The sequence below is a fragment of the Blennius ocellaris genome, assembly GCF_963422515.1.
Source record: "Blennius ocellaris genome assembly, chromosome: 12".
Taxonomy (NCBI): domain Eukaryota; kingdom Metazoa; phylum Chordata; class Actinopteri; order Blenniiformes; family Blenniidae; genus Blennius; species Blennius ocellaris.
Genome location: NC_137661.1, coordinates 25,200,499 through 25,217,894, shown reverse-complemented (window position 1 = coordinate 25,217,894; position 17,396 = coordinate 25,200,499). Strand labels below are relative to the sequence as shown.

Sequence of the window (17,396 nt, the reverse complement as noted above, 5' to 3'; positions counted from 1 at the left end):
TTTTTAAGTTTGAAGCCCAGGTTACATAAAATTGTTTTGGGTTTTTTTGTATAAAGTTTGATTGTTTTTATTGGAAATTTAAAACAAATTTCCAATAAATGTAATTTTTTCCATTTTATTGTATTTTTTTTCATATTTTTATTTAACTTTAATTTGTGTTTAAAGCAAATATGATTTTTTTTCTTTTTCTACCGAATCATGAGCTTTGCTCAGGAGGGAAGTTAACGGGTGACCCATTGCTGATACAAGTAAGAAAAATCTTAAACCTCACCAGCGTCTGACTGATTGTCTGACCGGCTCCCGCGTGGAACATCAAGTTCCCTTCATTTTATTCAATTTCTTCTTTAATTAAAACAAAGAAAGAAACAGAAATAAAAACGCCAGGATGACATCCCTGCAGAATGTGAGTTGCACGGTGAAAGGAATCAGAGTCTCGGCACAGACGAAGCTGCAGATTCTGGCTGCAGACGTCACACAGGAGCTCAAACTGGTGAGAAAAAAAGCTTTTATATGTAACTTATCTTCAAATCAAAGCACATTTACACATTCTATTGCTTTAAAGCTTGAGCAGACTTAAAGTACTGTACTACTTTTAGTCTGAAACGGCAGATCGGGTCAGTTTTGAAGGACGTCAGTGTGTCTAAATATGAACTGTTCTGCGTGTTTGAACCACATTTTTACTTTTAAGGACCGAAAACACAAACTGTTTAAACAATTTATTGAGTTGTGTTTTGTTTTTGTTTTTCTATAATGAGACATCCTTTTGTTAGATGTCAGACAGAAATCTCTTGCCATAAACAACAGAGCTTCTGCAATAACGATTTAGCCTACCGTACTCTGGATTTTCAGGTGAAATTTCACGATGAACTTAAAATGAGGTGTGATCCTCAAAGTACGGAAAAAATAAATGATCTCAGGTTGAATCTTCTGCCCAGTAATAACTCCATCCATTAACGTGATAAAAAATTCTTGTACTATTTGCCGTATCGCTTATTTAAATGTACTTCTGTCCCACTGCAACTTGAAACTCCCTCCTCTAGGGGGCAGTAAAACCTTTCCAGGAGGTGGTTGACGTCAGCGCAGGCGATCCTCACCGAGCGGGAATAAAACCGCTTTCGTTTGTTCGGCAGGTGAGTTTTTAGTTTGGATCTTTATTCTGTTTGTTTGAATTAAAAGAAAAGAAAAGAAATGAACTTTTCTTTTTATACGCCGTTATTCTCCTCAAACGTTTCGTAATTTCATGAAACTTAAGTTTAAATGATCAGGTTTTCTGGTTTTAGGGTACATTTACGCAACATTTTTCAAGTGGAGACGCAAAACCTTTGCTGTGTTTTGGATCTGTTTTGTTTACACCAAAAAATAAAAAAAAGTGTTCAGAGCTACTGAAAACGCAGCTTTTTGGAAAAACGACTGCCAAAGTGAAAATGTCCAAAAATGCTTCGAGTCCGTTTCGGTGTAAACGACACAAATGCAGCGACTGGTCACGCCCACTACGGCCGTAATTAACAGTTCTTCTGCACATGCTCAGTAGACGGACAATAAGAACAACGTTTACCTCCAGAGTGTCATGGCTCCCAGTTCAAATTCTCCTGGGACTTTTATTTTGACAGTCGCCGTAATAACAATCCATCTTTGTCATTTGTCCACGAGAACATCCGTGTTCTCCCGCTGTTAATGTTTATATTGTATTGTTTTCTGCACGTATGTGTGCGTGAGTCCATCACAAAAACAAACAACAGCACCCACTAGTGGCACAACATGAAAACTATATTGTTTTCGGGATTTTCCACGGTTTAAAAACTTTGTCATTCAAATGCAAAAATCTTCCGAAACGAAAACGATGCCTTTTGACGTGAGCCACTGGTGTGGGTGTGGCCTCTGGTGTGGGTGTGGCCTCTCTCCCCAGGTGCTGGCGGTCTGTCTCTACCCTCAGCTGCTGCGAGACTCGAACCTTCCTGCGGACGTCCGTCAAAGAGCTCTGGAGATGTTGGACGCCTGCGATGGAGGAAGTCTCGGTGAGGAAAAAGAACATCTCTGGCCTGGGGTCAGACTTTAAATGAGTCGTTTTGATTTAAAATGTATGATTTTAGCCTCGCGGTGTCACAGAGACCAAAACAAAACAAACAAAACAAAATACCTTCATATTAAAAAAACAAGTTTGACAAACAGAAAACGGTGCTGAGGGAAGGGTTTGAAAGTCAAAAAGTCATCCCCCCCCCCCCAAGGCTTTTGTTTGGTCGTTGCCATGGTTACGTGTTTTAGTTCTGGGTTCCAGTCACCACGGTCTCACTGCTCGTCCTCGTTTCTCATGTCTTTCTTGGTTGGTCTGGTTCATTTTGTGCTGCACCGCGAGTTGTGGGGACGTTGTGGGAATCACTGTATGCAGATGACATAACTGACCTCCAGGTTCGTACACGGCCTCCTCCGGGATGCCTTACTGCAAACGACGCATCTCCGAATTCATCACCAGACGAGACGGAGTTCCCTCCAACCCCAGCGACATCTTCGTCCCCGCCGGCTCCCAGAGGGCTCTGATGGTGAGAAGAAAACCCCAAAAATAAAAAATAAAAATTTTCTAAGTGAAAAGAAAAAATCTCAACTTTAATTTTTGACTTTTAATCTTTTAATATTTTTTTAGTTTTCTACAATGGCCCTCATAATCTTCCGTAGCTCCCCAGAGTTGGACGTACAGCTGGAACACTCGCGTCTTTCTGTCATTTATGTTCTTCCGCGAATCAAATTTGTTTCCAGATCGTTCTCAAGCTTTTGAGCACCGGTGAGGCCGACGGCCCTCCGGCCGGGGTGTTGGCCCCGCTGCCCTGGCCGCACACTCTGCCCGCCCTGCTGGGCGAGGCCCAGGTGACCTTGGTGCCCTTCCGCCTGTCTGAGGAGCGAGGCTGGGCCGTGGACCCGGACGAGCTGCACCGGGCGCTGGAGGCCAGCAGGGGGCACTGCCAGCCCAGAGCCATTTACATCAGCAACCCTGGAAACCCCACAGGTAAAAAACAAACCAAAAAAAAACACAAAGAAAGAAAGAAAGAAGTCCACCTGTTTTCCTGCCGCTCTCGTAGGTCACGTGCAGGACAGGAAGTCAATAGAGGAGGTGATTGAGTTCGCAGCGGCGGAGAGACTCCTACTGTTAGTTGATGAGGTGAGTTCTCCCCTCCGATTGGACGCCGAAGGCAACGATTTCAAGTGAAAATGCAAAACCTTCATAGTGTTTTGGGGGAGGGGGTGAACTGCTTTTTCAAAATGGCTTCCAAGGTGGAACTTTTTCGACAAAAGGACACTTTCATGCTCAGTGGACGGACAGTAACAATGTTTCCCCCCAGTGTGCCCTCTCCTGGTACTTTTATTTTGACAATCACGGTAATAACAATCCAACTTGGCGTTCTGTCCACAAGAATGTCCCCGTTCTCTCATTGTGAATGTTATAATATTGTATTTTTCTCTGCTCGCGTATAACAAACGACGTGGCCCAAAACGACGCCATTGGTTGCTGTGTGAACGGGAAACTTTTCTGAAATTAAATCACAAAAAGCTATTCTTTTTCACTGGACTCACCGTCTGGGAGGTTTTCCCATGTGGTCATTTATTTACCTGTTGTTCTCCAGGTGTACCAGGACTGTGTGTACGGACACGGCAACCAGTTCATCTCCTATAAAAAAGCCCTGCTGGAGATGAACGGAGAGCTCGCGGACACGGTGGAGCTTTTTTCCTTCCACTCTGTTTCCGGAACCTACGCTGGAGAGTAAGTCCTGCATGTCTGTCCAACACTCAGTAACCCCACCCAGGAGTCTGGCAGTGCAAAACTGCTCAGCAACTTTTGCATAATGGAGCAGGAAGGAGCAGCTATATTCCCTTTCAACATGGCTGAGAATTGTGAATTTAAACTATTTGTTAAATGGCGGTGATAGGGCAAATAAAGGCAATTATGATCAAGTAAGATTAAATTAAATTAAATACAATTAAATTAAAACAAACAAACAAACAAACAAACAAATAAATAAATAAATAAATAAATAAATAAATAAATAAATAAATAAATAAATAAATAAATAAATAAATATTGTATTGGCTGTTTTAACCAATTGCAAATGTGTTACAACAGCCAAATTAAATAAAATAAAATTAAATTAAATTAAATTAAATTAAATTAAATTAAATTAAATTAAATTAAATTAAATTAAATTAAATTAAAACAAATAAATAAATACATATTGTATTAGCTGTTGTGACAAATTGCAAATTCTTGCAGTTAAATGATTGTGCGATCTTGGTTTTGTACATAGAGGAATTTCTTGTATTTATATATACAATATATACAACATATAGAAACAGTTGCATATAAAAGTGTTTTTTTTGGGGGGGGAGAAATCTATGCATTGCATACATATACTAATTGGATATGCTTTTTTAAATTGTTTCATTACATATTTTTATGGCTCTCAATTTAAAAAACAAAACAACAAAAAACTTTTTCCCACCCGAATTGTGCAATTTCTTTCTTTATTTGCAGTTTTAGGTCCAGTGTGTTCATGCAGTATGACAAAATGAGTAAATAATTGCAGAATCACATAGGTGTGGTTGTTCTGGAAAAAAAAGACACCAAGCATTTGAGTTTAACAGTCATCATCATACAACAAAGTGGCTTAAAAGCTTTTAAATACAGTCCAAACTTGCCCAGTGTGAGAATCAAACATAATAAAGAGCTTTTTGAATCGCTGGAGCTTCGAAACCTACGTAGGACGTTCAACCGCCTCCGCCGTGCTCAGGTGTGGCCTGCGGGCTGGATACATAGAGGCCTTCAATGCCGACCCCGGGGTGAAGTATCACCTCGACAACATCCTGTGCGGCGACCTCAGCCCCCCGGTCACCGGACAGCTCGCCCTGGATCTCGTGCTCAACCCGCCGACCGCCGGAGACGCCTCCTATGACACATACGTACAGGTGAGGGCGGGGCGGGGCGGGGCGGCGGTCTACGTCGCCACTTCCCGCCGAAAATCAACCGTCCGTCCGTGTGTGTTTGACGAAGGAGACCGCCTCCATCCGGGCCACGCTGCGTCGCAACGCCCGGCGGGGCCATGAGGTCCTCAGTCGCCTGCCTGGGATGAGCTGCCAGCCGGCGACGGGGGGAATCTACCTTTATCCTCGTCTGGATTTACCGTCTGGTTTTACGAAGCAGGCGCAGGTGAAACACATGTCTTGAGGGCACATTACCCCCCCCCCCCACCCTTTTTTTTTCCTTTTATTGGTATTTTTTCCCTGTTATTTTCTTTGATACAGTTTTGTTTTATATAATTTGTTTTCATTTTTCCAGTGAAAAAATGAAATAAAATGAAATAAAAAATTTTTTTTTGAGAGCTAACAGAGTAGAAGAGTAGAGGCTGAGTCTGATCATCTTAACTATGTTTAACGAACAGGGACCGGACAAAAAAAACCCAAGAAAATGTTTAACCAGGTCCATGAACATGTTCACTCATTTAGTGAGTCGGTTAACAAATGTCTAAGAAAATGCAGGACCGGCGTTGAGGAACAGTCGACACCTTTTGTAAAAGTAAATATCAGAATTTAGAAGAAAGGATTAAGCCTCGGATTTTTATTAATAACAACACAATTAGTGTGATATATTCTGTAGAATATAACTTTCTAATAATTTGGAGGTATGCCTTGGTATGGAAATGATGGATGATGGCCCATATTTTATTCAGATATAATCAATACACTAATGGGTGGCGCTTTAGAGAAAATAACCAAAAGTATGGGGAGTTAATTGTGTCTTAATGTGTACAATCAGATCCTGGGAATTGAAGCAGATGTTCTGTACTGCCAGAGGTTTGTGGAAGAAGAGGGCGTGCTGGTCGGTGCAGGTCAGGACGGTGGAACAGCTGGAAACCACCACTTGAGGTAAAACAGGCTTCAGTCTCGTTGCTCATGGACCGTGGAGTGACATCATGTCGTCAGGAGTGACATCATGTCGTCAGGAGTGACGGACGTCACCAGTGACACTGGACAAAACCTCCAGTGGGGCCAAACTGGTGGCTTTGCCGTGTTGAAGGAAAAGGAAAGAACTGTAAACAGGAAATAATCACCTGTTGAACTGAATAAATAAACTGTTGCACTGATGAACAGAAAATAACTGGAACTACAAGGAACAGAGACCAGAGGAGAGGGTGAACAGTTTTTAGGAGAGAGTACAGACTATAGGAGAGAGAATACAGACAAAGGGAGAGGGAGTACCAACTACAGGAGAGAGAGTACAGACTACAGGAGAGTAATTATGACTACAGGAGAGAGTACAGACTACAGGAGAGAGCACAGACGACAGGAGAGAGAGTACAGACTACAGGAGAGTAATTATGACTAGAGGAGAGAGTACAGACTACAGGAGAGAGCACAGACAACAGAAGAGACAGTACAGACTACAGGAGAGTAATTATGACTACAGGAGAGAGCACAGACTACAGGAGAGAGCACAGATGACAGGAGAGAGTACAGACTACAGAAGAGTAAATACAACTACAGGAGAGTACAGACTATAGGAGAGAGCACAGACTGCAGGAGAGAGAGTTCAGACTACAGGAGAGAGAGAGAGAGTACAGACTACAGGAGAGAGAGCACAGACTACAGGAGAGTGATTACCGATGACAGGAGAGAGTACAGACGACAGGAGAGAGAGCTCAAGCTACAGGAGAGAGAGTTCAGACTACAGGAGAGAGAGTACAGACTACAGGAGAGAGCACAGACTACAGGAGACAGCACAGACTACAGGAGAGAGTACAGACTACAGGACAGAGAGCACAGACTACAGGAGAGAGAGTACAGACTACAGGAGAGAGAGCACAGACTACAGGAGAGAGTACAGACGACAGGAGAGTGACTACCGACTACGGGAGAGAGTATAGACGGCAGGAGAGAGAGCACAGACTACAGGACAGAGCACAGACGGCAGGAGAGAGAGCACAGACGGCAGGAGAGAGAGCACAGACTACAGGAGAGAGAGTACAGACGGCAGGAGAGAGAGCACAGACTACAGGAGAGAGAGCATAGACTACAGGAGAGAGTACAGACTACAGGAGAGTGAGCACATACAACAGGAGAGAGAGTACAGACTACAGAAGAGAGTACAGACGGCAGGAGAGAGAGCACAGACGGCAGGAGAGAGAGCACAGACTACAGGAGAGAGAGTACAGACGGCAGGAGAGAGAGCACAGACTACAGGAGAGAGAGCATAGACTACAGGAGAGAGTACAGACTACAGGAGAGTGAGCACATACAACAGGAGAGAGAGTACAGACTACAGAAGAGAGTACAGATGACAGTAGAGTGATTACCGACTACAGGGGAGAGTACAGACTTCAGGAGAGAGAGCACAGACTACAGGAGAGTAATTACCAACTACAGGAGAGTACAGAGTACAGGAGATTGATTACCGACTACAGGAGAGAGCACAGACAGAACAGTTTAGTCAGGATGTTACAGCTGAAGATTTATCTCCTTTGTTTTCCAGATTATGTTTCTTTGTCTCTTCCGAGACCTACGACGTGGTCCTGGCTCGTCTCTCTTCCTTTCACCTTCACATCATGAACGAGTTCAACTCGTTCGGGAGTTGAAGGGAATTTGGGGTTGATATAATAAGTAATTTTCCATGCGTCTGTAGATTTCTAAGTAATCTTTAGTTAATTTACTCTATCTAAATATTCGGGTTAGTTTTTCTCAGTAGCTGGATGAAAAAAAGGAGAAATGCAGATTAGTGTGGAAAGATGTTTGTTATAACAAGAGCTGTTAATGGTGTTCAATAAACACATTAAATGCATATATATTTTTTCTTCTGTTTTGAGTCTGTTTGCTTTTGCAAATTAAAATGTGGTCCATGCAGACTAAAAATGAATGATATTTATTTAATTAATTTTACAAAAATTTAATTGATTTCAGATTAATCACAGGGTTGCTGTGGTTCTTTTCTGATTCATCATGATTAAATCATGTAATTTAATCATGGAGTGAAGTCAGCGTCTTCAGCCAGAATGTGTGTATCATACATATACTCAAAATTATATATAAAACACAAGAAAATACAAATATATATCATGTAAAGAGTATATTTCTTGATGATGTAGAAAAAGATTAAATAAGGAAAATTCTAAAAAAAAAAAAAAAACAAACCCAGAAATGAGATCAACTGACTGCGAAGATTTATATCTATAGATTGTAAAAAAAACATAATTGAATCTATTATTGAACCATTTACTTACATTTGCAATTCATCACTAACAACAGGAACTTTTCCTGAGAAAATGAAATTTGCAAAACTGATAAACAATAAAAAAATATTTAGTATTTTCATAGACTTACAACAGGCTTTTGATGTGATTAATCACTCAAAACTAATTTAGAAACGGGAAAAATATGGAATTAGAGGTGTTGCTCAAAAATGGATAAAATGTTATATAGAGAATTGAAAGTAATATGTACAATTAAATGACACAGAATCACACCAGTGTGACATCAGTTGAGGTGGGGGGTGTACCCCAAGGCTCCATACTTGGTCCTTTATTGTTTCTAAACTTTAGAAAAGCATCGGCTAGGCTACAGAATATTTTATTTGCTGATGACACAACCTTATTTCACTCAGGGTAAAGAAACACAGTAAACAGTGGAAGTAGTAAATGAAGAACTCAATAAAATAAAAAATGGGTTTAATCAACATAAATTAGTCCTCAATATAAAAAAAAACCTAAATATAATATATTGAATGACAAGAAACACTGTTGATGTATCAATAAAAATAAATGGGATGGACTTTCAAAGGGTTAAAGAAATATAATTTTTAGGAGTCATCATCAAATGGAAGTCATATAAATTACATAAAGGGGAAAAATAGCAAAGGTCCAGGAAGAAGATGGCGTCCCCTGTCCCCCACCCTCCGTCCCCCATCCCCCGTCCCCCGTCCTCTGCCCCGAGTCGTGGCTGGCAGGCGAACTGGACGGGGTTCCAGGTGAGCCTGGACTCTAAACCGATCAGTAATTTTCAAGAAGCTTCGGCACAAACTGTGATACACAAACGTTTCCCAACATGCTAAAAAAAAAACACAAAAAAATGGCTACATGAGATTAATGGTTGAACTCTTCCGTCCTGTTCTCGCTCCAGGCATGCCAACACAAACGTTTCATCGCCTGCAACTGTTTGCTCGTCACTACTCCTCTTGAGCGCGAAGTCCTCGGTCGCACGGAGATGAGCTCGACCCTGCAGGTGAACCCGGGGGTGCTCGGGATCAGACCCCCCACCAGCCTGGTGAGTCCCTGCTGCCATTGGCCTGAATGCATGAAGCCTCCCGGGTCCTGCAGGAATTTGGTGTCCAAACATTTTTCTTATTAGATGCATGTGTTGTATCATCGGATTACAATAACTCGCCTCGGCTGACAACTTTACCAGATAACGTTAACCGTAGTACCGTCCCCTTGATGTTTAGGGTTAGAGAAGCACTTTTTTTTGTTATAATTGTAATTTAAAATACGTCCTTTTATGCTGTACTGAAGCGAAACCCGTGAACTTGATACATAAGTGTATATGTGGCCTTTGATATGTTTGATATGTTGCTGTTGGGATTAAAATAATCTTATTTACGTTCAGTCGGCAGAGTTTGCGGGAATACGCACATTGGTTATCTGATTAAAAGTACAGAAAGGTGTCAAAAATAAATAAATCTCAAAGTCGTCTCAATAGCATGCGCACACACTGTTAAAATGACACTGTGTTGACTCAATGTGATGATTAAATCGCAAACATTTCACTATAAAAAAAATGTTTCAATATTTTTAAAACCATTATATGAAACACTATAAGAATTTCGAATATATAACAAAAAAATAAATAAACACATGAACAAATGACTGAAAAACACTGTTAAAAAAAAATGACCGCCACACAAACAAAAACATAAGAAGACAGATAAACTCAATGCATAGGAACATAAACACACTCATTCATTAATTACAGTTCCTCCACAGGAAAACGTGAAAATATTTAAGCACCCAGTTGTAGCTGTTGATGTACGTCTCTGACAACACCTTCCCGAGGCAAATTAGTTGTCGTACTCACACAAACAAGTATCTCCAGCATTTAAGTTTCACACAACATGCCCGTGTTTGTTGACATCTTGTGTTTGTGCAAAGTCTTGAATGTCCCCGAGGCCTTGTGTGTGTTTCCAATCCAACGATCAGTTTCACAACATTTCAGATTCTTTCTTCTGAGAAAGAGAAAGTTTTTTGTTTGTTTTTTGTTGGGTACCACTGTGACCGATGCCTCCCAACACAATAAACTGCATTGAAAAGTATTTGCGGGGTTTTATTTTCTGTGTAAAAAAACAAAACAATAACTCAACAAACATTTGTACCATGACGTCCAATGTACATTTATATTTGTTCAAATTGATTTAATTACATTTATTTTTTATTTTTTTAATTGTTCAGGAATCAAAATGCTGAGTGTTATAAAAGAAGTTTAATGAAATCCAAAGTGTAACATGTGGTCAATAATTTAAAACAACAATGAGCCCAAGACTTCAAAGCTTTTCGTATTACATCATGGGGCAGGCAAAATATTGTCACTTTATTACATCAGAAAGGGAGTCAATGATTTATGGTTTGAACTGATTCCGTTTGAATAACACTGAAAGAATGACTTCTAAAAGTTTGTACTATTTGTTTATAGATATATTTATTTACAGTCTATAGCATTTATGTGAGATTGCTGTTGCCCAAGTCATTTATAGTCTTCTGTTCTCCACACACACACACACACACACACACACACACACACACACACACACACACACACACACACACACACACACACACACTGAAATAAACTGAACTTTTAAAGCTCATAATGTCCTTCCTCTCCTCAGGGTGAAACTAAACTCTTCAGCACTGTGACTGATCTCAGCTCAGCAGATCTACAAAGGACGGGAATGCCGCCTCTGTCGTTTGCTCGCCAGGTTGTCTTCTTACTTTTTAATTGACCGTCTGTTTGCAGTTGTGTGTGTGTGTGTGTGTGTGTTGGTTTTCATTGGATTACTCATGTCCTGGTTAATCCCTGCAGGTGTTGGCAGTGTGTCTTTACCCGGAGCTGGTGGAAAACAACACCCTCCCTCTGGATGTGAAGCAGAGAGCGCAGACGCTTCTGAGTTCCTGCGACGGAGGAAGTGTGGGTGAGACCGGAAGGACAAACGTTTTTGTATTATAAGGCTTTGTTTACCTTGTTACCTGTGTCTTAATAAAGCGCTTCCCTTATTTATTCTGCTTTTCATGCGTTTTTTTAACTCAGTGATTCAGCCCAAAAAGTGCTCCTTCAAATTTGTCACAGATTAATTTTGATTGATTGCAGATTCATTTGAAGTAATGCAGCTTAATTGTAAGTGATCCAGATTAATTTAATTAACTGCAGGTTAATTTGAAGTGATGCAGGTTAATTTGAAGTGATCCAGATTAATTTTAATTAATCACAGATTAATTTGAAGCGATGCAGATTAATGTGAATTAATTGGAGATTAATCTCAGATTAACTTGAAGTGATGCAGATTAGTTTTAATTAATCACAGATTAATTTGAAGTAATGCAGATTAATTATAATTAATTGCAGGTTACTTTGAAGTGATGCAGGTTAATTTGAATTAATTGCAGATTAATTTGAACTAATGCAGATTAATTCTAATTAATCGCAGATTAATTCGAAATGATCCAGATTAATTTGAAGTGACGCAGTTCAGCTCTTCCTCTGCTCATGCAGAAATGTGTTATTTCTATGTTGGGTGTGTAGAGCTTCTCCGCTCATGTTGAAACTTAAAGTTCATCCAATGAAAAGGATGTCAGGGGTTTTAAAGTATTTCACACTCTGCTTTCATGTATTTCTTTTTCTTCCTTGTATAGCACTGTGACTTGCCTGAGGTCTGAATGGTGTTCTCTAAATATATTCGCCTTGCCTTGCCTTGCCTTGGCGGCCGGCCTGTCTATGTATTCTGTCTCAGGCTCCTACCCTCCGACAAACGGAATCCCAGAGGTCCTTAAAAGTGTGGTAGAGTTCATCAGGAGGCGAGATGGTGGAGTGATGTCACATCCGGATGACATCATCTGTTGCACTGGCTCACAGCATGCTCTGCAGGTCAGCCGATTGATGTTTTTCTGTCCGAGTGTCTTTAGATTATCCATCACTTTGCAAAATGTCAGTGAATAAACAGTAATAGTGACGTAAGATATACAGTCTCAGATATTTGACAATATTTCACACCTCCATCAACAGTTATGCCCTGATGCAGTTAAAGTATTACTGTTTTTCTCACTACAGTTGAAAGAGGTATTATTATTATTTATTATATTATTCAGCTTTTCAACACTTTGTAAACATTGTATTCAAAGTTTATTCCCCCCAAATTCAGCTTTTCCTTGATTTTCCTCTTATTAGAATATTGGATCATAGGAGCTGCATTCAGAATCTGCTGTGTCTGTGTGAGCTGGACTGGCTCCGCCCACACACGCCCATCTACGGGAAGAGGAGGAAGTACTTCCTCTCGTGGCGCCATGTGCCAGAGCAGAGCTGCCTGATTGTGGGAGGAGTCAAAGGGGAGGAGCCTACCTTGATTGTGATTGGCTAACACACTTAAAAAAAACAAAAACTGGAACAAGTCAGGGAAAGTCAAAAGTTAAAAAGCTGCCTCTGCTTAGTTTTTCTCACATTATCTTGGTTAAATTTTTTTTTTTGGGTGTCAGCTGGTGTTGCACCTGATGTCCAGCGGGGCGGGCCGGACTCAGACCGGGGTACTGACCCCGGCGCCATGTCCTCACACTCTGCCCATGCTGCTGGATGAGACCGGGGTGAAGCAGGTGGCGTACCGGCTGGCGGAGGAGCGAGGCTGGGCCGTGGACCTGGACGAGCTGCACCGAGCCCTGCAGGCCGCCAGGGGGCACTGTGAGCCGAGAGCCATTTACATCAGCAACCCTGGAAACCCCACAGGTAGAACGAATGTCTGTCACCTGGATTTTCGAGTTCAATCACTGACAAAGAGACTTCACAGTGGAAAAAATTACTCATGAGAAATATATAATAAGTTAACTTCTGAGGCTTTAAACCCATTTTACATCCTTTTAAGATGGTTTGTCTTTTCTTGCTAGGTCATGTACAAGACAGGAAAACAATGGAGGAAATTATTCGATTTGCTGCCAATGAGCATCTCGTCCTGTTGGCCGAGGAGGTGAGTGTAAATCACACAAGTAACCCTTTCTGTAGTTTAAAAAAAAAAAAAAGATTAAAAAAAATGTCCCCACGTCTTCGTTCTTCCTCAGGTGTACCAGGACAGCGTGTACGGGCCGGACGAAGAGTTCCTGTCCTATAAGAAGGTCCTGTTAGAGATGGACGCAAAGTACTCTGAGACGGTGGAGCTGATCTCCTTCCACTCAATTTCTTCGGTCTGCATGGGAGAGTGAGTCTCACTCTCCTTTATGTATTAAAACTAAAACAAACAAACGGGAAAAAAAACAACAAGATTTGTAAATTTTTACCTCTTTAAATCCTCGAAACCATAAAAAAAATGCTATCAAAGGCTGCTAATGCTCATTATAGGCGACTATTGCGCTGTAGTGCGTCGTAGCGGATGTTTGTAGCCGCGTTTGGGAAGACTTGTATTTCAGCATCAGTGAGGCCTGAAACAGGAGCTCGGCGAAATTGTAACCAAACCGAGTTTCGCTGGAGAAATGGATGATCTGGTTCTCAGCGCATCTTGGAAGATTTCAGAACCAAAAGAAACCAACACTGAGATAAATGACTGACAGAGGAAATATAACCTTTTGTTTGTTTGTTTGTTTGTTTGTTTAGGCTACTGATGCTACCAAAGATATAAACACTAACAAATATTGGGGAGTTCTCTCGCTCGTGCTAAACATATAGAGTCCAGGTAGAAAATCCACAAAAACATTCATAGCTCGCTCTATGATGTGGAAGACCCCCCCCTCCCACACACACACACACACATACACACACACCAATATTTTTTCCATGAGATTTCCACAGGATAGAACTTTTCCTCAGCTTTAAAAGGAGGTATTGTTTGTGTTGTTGTCAAATATTCTTCTGGATTCTCTAGCCTGTTTTGCATGGGCGGGAGACCTCCCCAAGATGGCGGCGCTGTGAGGCATCTAGGTGTTTTATATCTATGGCTGCCACCTAGCTACAGCAGACGCATGTGAATATCATTATTGGACATCTTTCATGTTGTTGTCAAGGGTTATACAAAACCAAATAGCAGCTGATGCTAAAGCTAATGCTAACAGTTTTGTGCAGAAACGGCGGCGCTGCGTCTCTTTTTATGACAAAAAAAAAATCCAACCTATGAACTCGAAATATCAAAGGAAAGTGACAAGGTGCTGTGAAAAAATCTGACTTTAGGCTTCAAGAAATAAACTTCTTTCACTTCTTTTTTCCCCTTCCTCTTATTGATCGCGGCGCTCAGCGGCGGGCTGAGAGGAGGGTACATGGAGATGACCAACCTGGACCCGGAGGTGAAACGGTTTTATAAAAGGACGATGATGAACTTGTGCAGAACTGCGGTTTTAGGCCAATTGGCTCTGGAGATCATGGTCAACCCGCCGGCGCCTGGAGATCCGTCCTATAGAAAATATACTCAGGTGAAGAAACCGAAACATAACTTCATTTTCCGTTTTAGTTTGGTTTAAATTATAGACGGTTGATTAAAAAAAAAAAAAAGGAATTTGAAATGCTGCTACTGGTAATTTCCGCCACTAAAATAGTAAATAAATTTTTTTTCTGCACATGCTCAGTAGATGGACAATAAGAACAATGTTTCCTGGGACTTGGCAGTTTTATTTTGATAAACTTGGTCGTCTGTTTCATGTATGTGTAAACAGACATTGTTTACAAAACACTGCTGATCTTCAGCGATATAACAATCAAGATTAAAGTATAAATATTTCGAATATGCAGACGTTATATATTTAGCAACTTTCACACGTAATTTCACTCAAATTAACCCAATGGGTTCATTTCCAAAAACAAATCAACAGCACCCTCAAGTGGCACATCGGGGAAACGGCGTCATTTTCGAAACGTTGACGTGGCGTGTCATATTTTAACTATCTGCGACCATTTTGTCTTGCAGGAGATTCTCCGCAGGAAGGAGACACTTACCCACAATGCTCGGCGGGCGTGTGACTTCCTGAACAGGCTGCGAGGGATGAGCTGTCAGCCGGCGATGGCGGGAGTCTTCTTATACCCCCGTCTCCTTTTACCACCGCGAATGATCGAGGACGCCAAGGTCAGCAAACACGTATACCATTCGACATGCGTATGTTTTCAGGATATGATTAGTTTAATTATGTTTAGTCCTTTTAAAAAAAAAAAAAATGTATTTCTCAAAAATCAGAATATACAAAGTGTGTTTATTCTTGCATGCCTGCAGAGGTTGGGAGTGACGCCTGACCTGCTGTACTGTCGCTGGTTACTGGAGGAGGAAGGACTGCGTCTGGGTCCCGGTTGTGACAACGGACAGGAAGAAGACCACTTTCACATCAGGTGACAAAATCAAAATAAATTACCCAATGAGTCATATGACTCGCCGTGAGGCTTTGCCATTATATGAAGAAAATATAATCTGAAATATAAATTGAAATATTTAGTATTCTGATTGATTGGTTCATTTGGAATGATTAAATAAGGCTAATTAATGTCTGTCTCTGCGTTTCAGCCTGATTCTGAATCATATTTAACAACAACAACAACAACAAAAGAAGTGTGGATCTAAAAAAAAAAAATCACTTGTAAAATATATATGGAATTATGCATTGTATATTCATATATTATAATATATTGGGAAATACATAAGGAATTGCCACTTTTCATATATTTAAAATATATCAAAATATAGTCACTTTTTTATTGAAATGGATGAAATAATGTACTTAATGCACTTCAGAATATATATTAATATATTTACTTTTATATTGAAATAGATGAAATAGTGTACTTAATGCACTTCAGAATATAGATATTCACATATACCAACAAATACATGAAGATGTTGGTTGCAACACAGATGTATGCATATATGCATATATAAAATAAAAAAGACTAATGAGTATTCAATCAAATATCTTTACTTATTTAAAAATAGAATATGCTGCCTATCAACTTTAAACATTAATACACTTGAATATCTGGGAAATAGAAAGAGCAAATTTTACATCTATTTTATTGATTTTTCATTGAAGTTCCGAGCAGGTACACACAAACTGTATAACTTTTGTTTTAGTCAGAATATTTGTAGATTAAATTACAGATTTCAAGCTGCATGTACCATCTTCACTTGCCTGAATATGTCGGAGAATATATATTTAAATATGAGCAGTAATTGACCATATACAGAAATATATTAAATAGTATACTATTGTTCCACAGAAAATAATACGTCACATACATTTACAGTAAGTTATTAAAGTTGTAACATGAACTTATTTGGAAAAATATGTTGTTAGAAAATGACTTCAGTTCAACCAGCTGACATCATCTGTGAATTGTGGATTCATTTTATTTTTATTTTTATGTTTTATTGAGAAAAATAGTTCAAAAGCAATGTTTTTTTTGTTTTTTTAAAAAAAATCAGAGGCTTTGTTTTCATTTATAAATGTGTTGTTGTGTGTTTTTACGGCTCAGATTGTGTGTTTTGGCTCCTGCTGCCGCTCTGGATGACGTCCTGGCTCGGATTGCCTCGTTTCACCAGCGACTGCTGGACAGATATTAACTGACCACGAGGACACTGAGGACACTGAGGACACTGAGGACACCGAGGACACTGACTGTGCCAAAAAATAAATAAATATTGCTCATCGTGATTCACTCTGGCAACAGACAACTTTAAAGTCAGATATGATATAATAACAGAGCTGAAATGATGTTTTCATGTGTACAGGGTTTGTTTCCCCGTGCAGAAGTGAGACCTTGGTTCCTGTGTACTCCTCCATCCTACATCCTTCAAGGAAACAACAACAAAACAAAAAAAATGAACCAAGAAAATTAAAATAAATAAATAAATAAATTGGAAGTTTAACAGTCATCATCCTCCTGTGTCCTTAAATAAGTTCACTATTTTAAGTGAGTAGTAATATATTTAAAAAGGCTTCCGTCCAACCAGAATCCTAGCATGTATATGTATATGTATAATTAAATGATACAGAATCACACCAGTGTGACATCAGTTGAGGTGGGGGGTGTACCCCAAGGCTCCATACTTGGTCCTTTATTGTTTCTAAAATACATGAATGACTTTAGAAAAGCATCGGCTAGACTACAGAATATTTTATTTGCTGATGACACAACCTTATTTCACTCAG

General features: G+C 40.1%; 1 protein-coding gene across 1 annotated transcript; it reads left to right on the top strand.

Moving 5' to 3' along the window:
* Nucleotides 1–385: 385 nt before the first annotated feature.
* Nucleotides 386–15,586, top strand: LOC308137576 (uncharacterized protein; the record flags this gene model as incomplete). Its single annotated transcript, XM_080506328.1, has 20 exons — nt 386–490; nt 1,041–1,130; nt 1,907–2,015; nt 2,407–2,537; nt 2,752–2,998; nt 3,072–3,151; nt 3,615–3,751; nt 4,776–4,950; nt 5,036–5,191; nt 5,798–5,860; nt 9,151–9,294; nt 10,910–10,999; nt 11,104–11,212; nt 12,029–12,162; nt 12,768–13,011; nt 13,170–13,249; nt 13,341–13,477; nt 14,504–14,678; nt 15,170–15,325; nt 15,470–15,586. The coding sequence occupies 20 exons, from the start codon at nt 386–388 to the stop codon at nt 15,584–15,586; spliced, it is 2,679 nt and encodes an 892-aa protein (XP_080362454.1).
* Between the last annotated feature and the right edge of the window lie 1,810 nt (nt 15,587–17,396).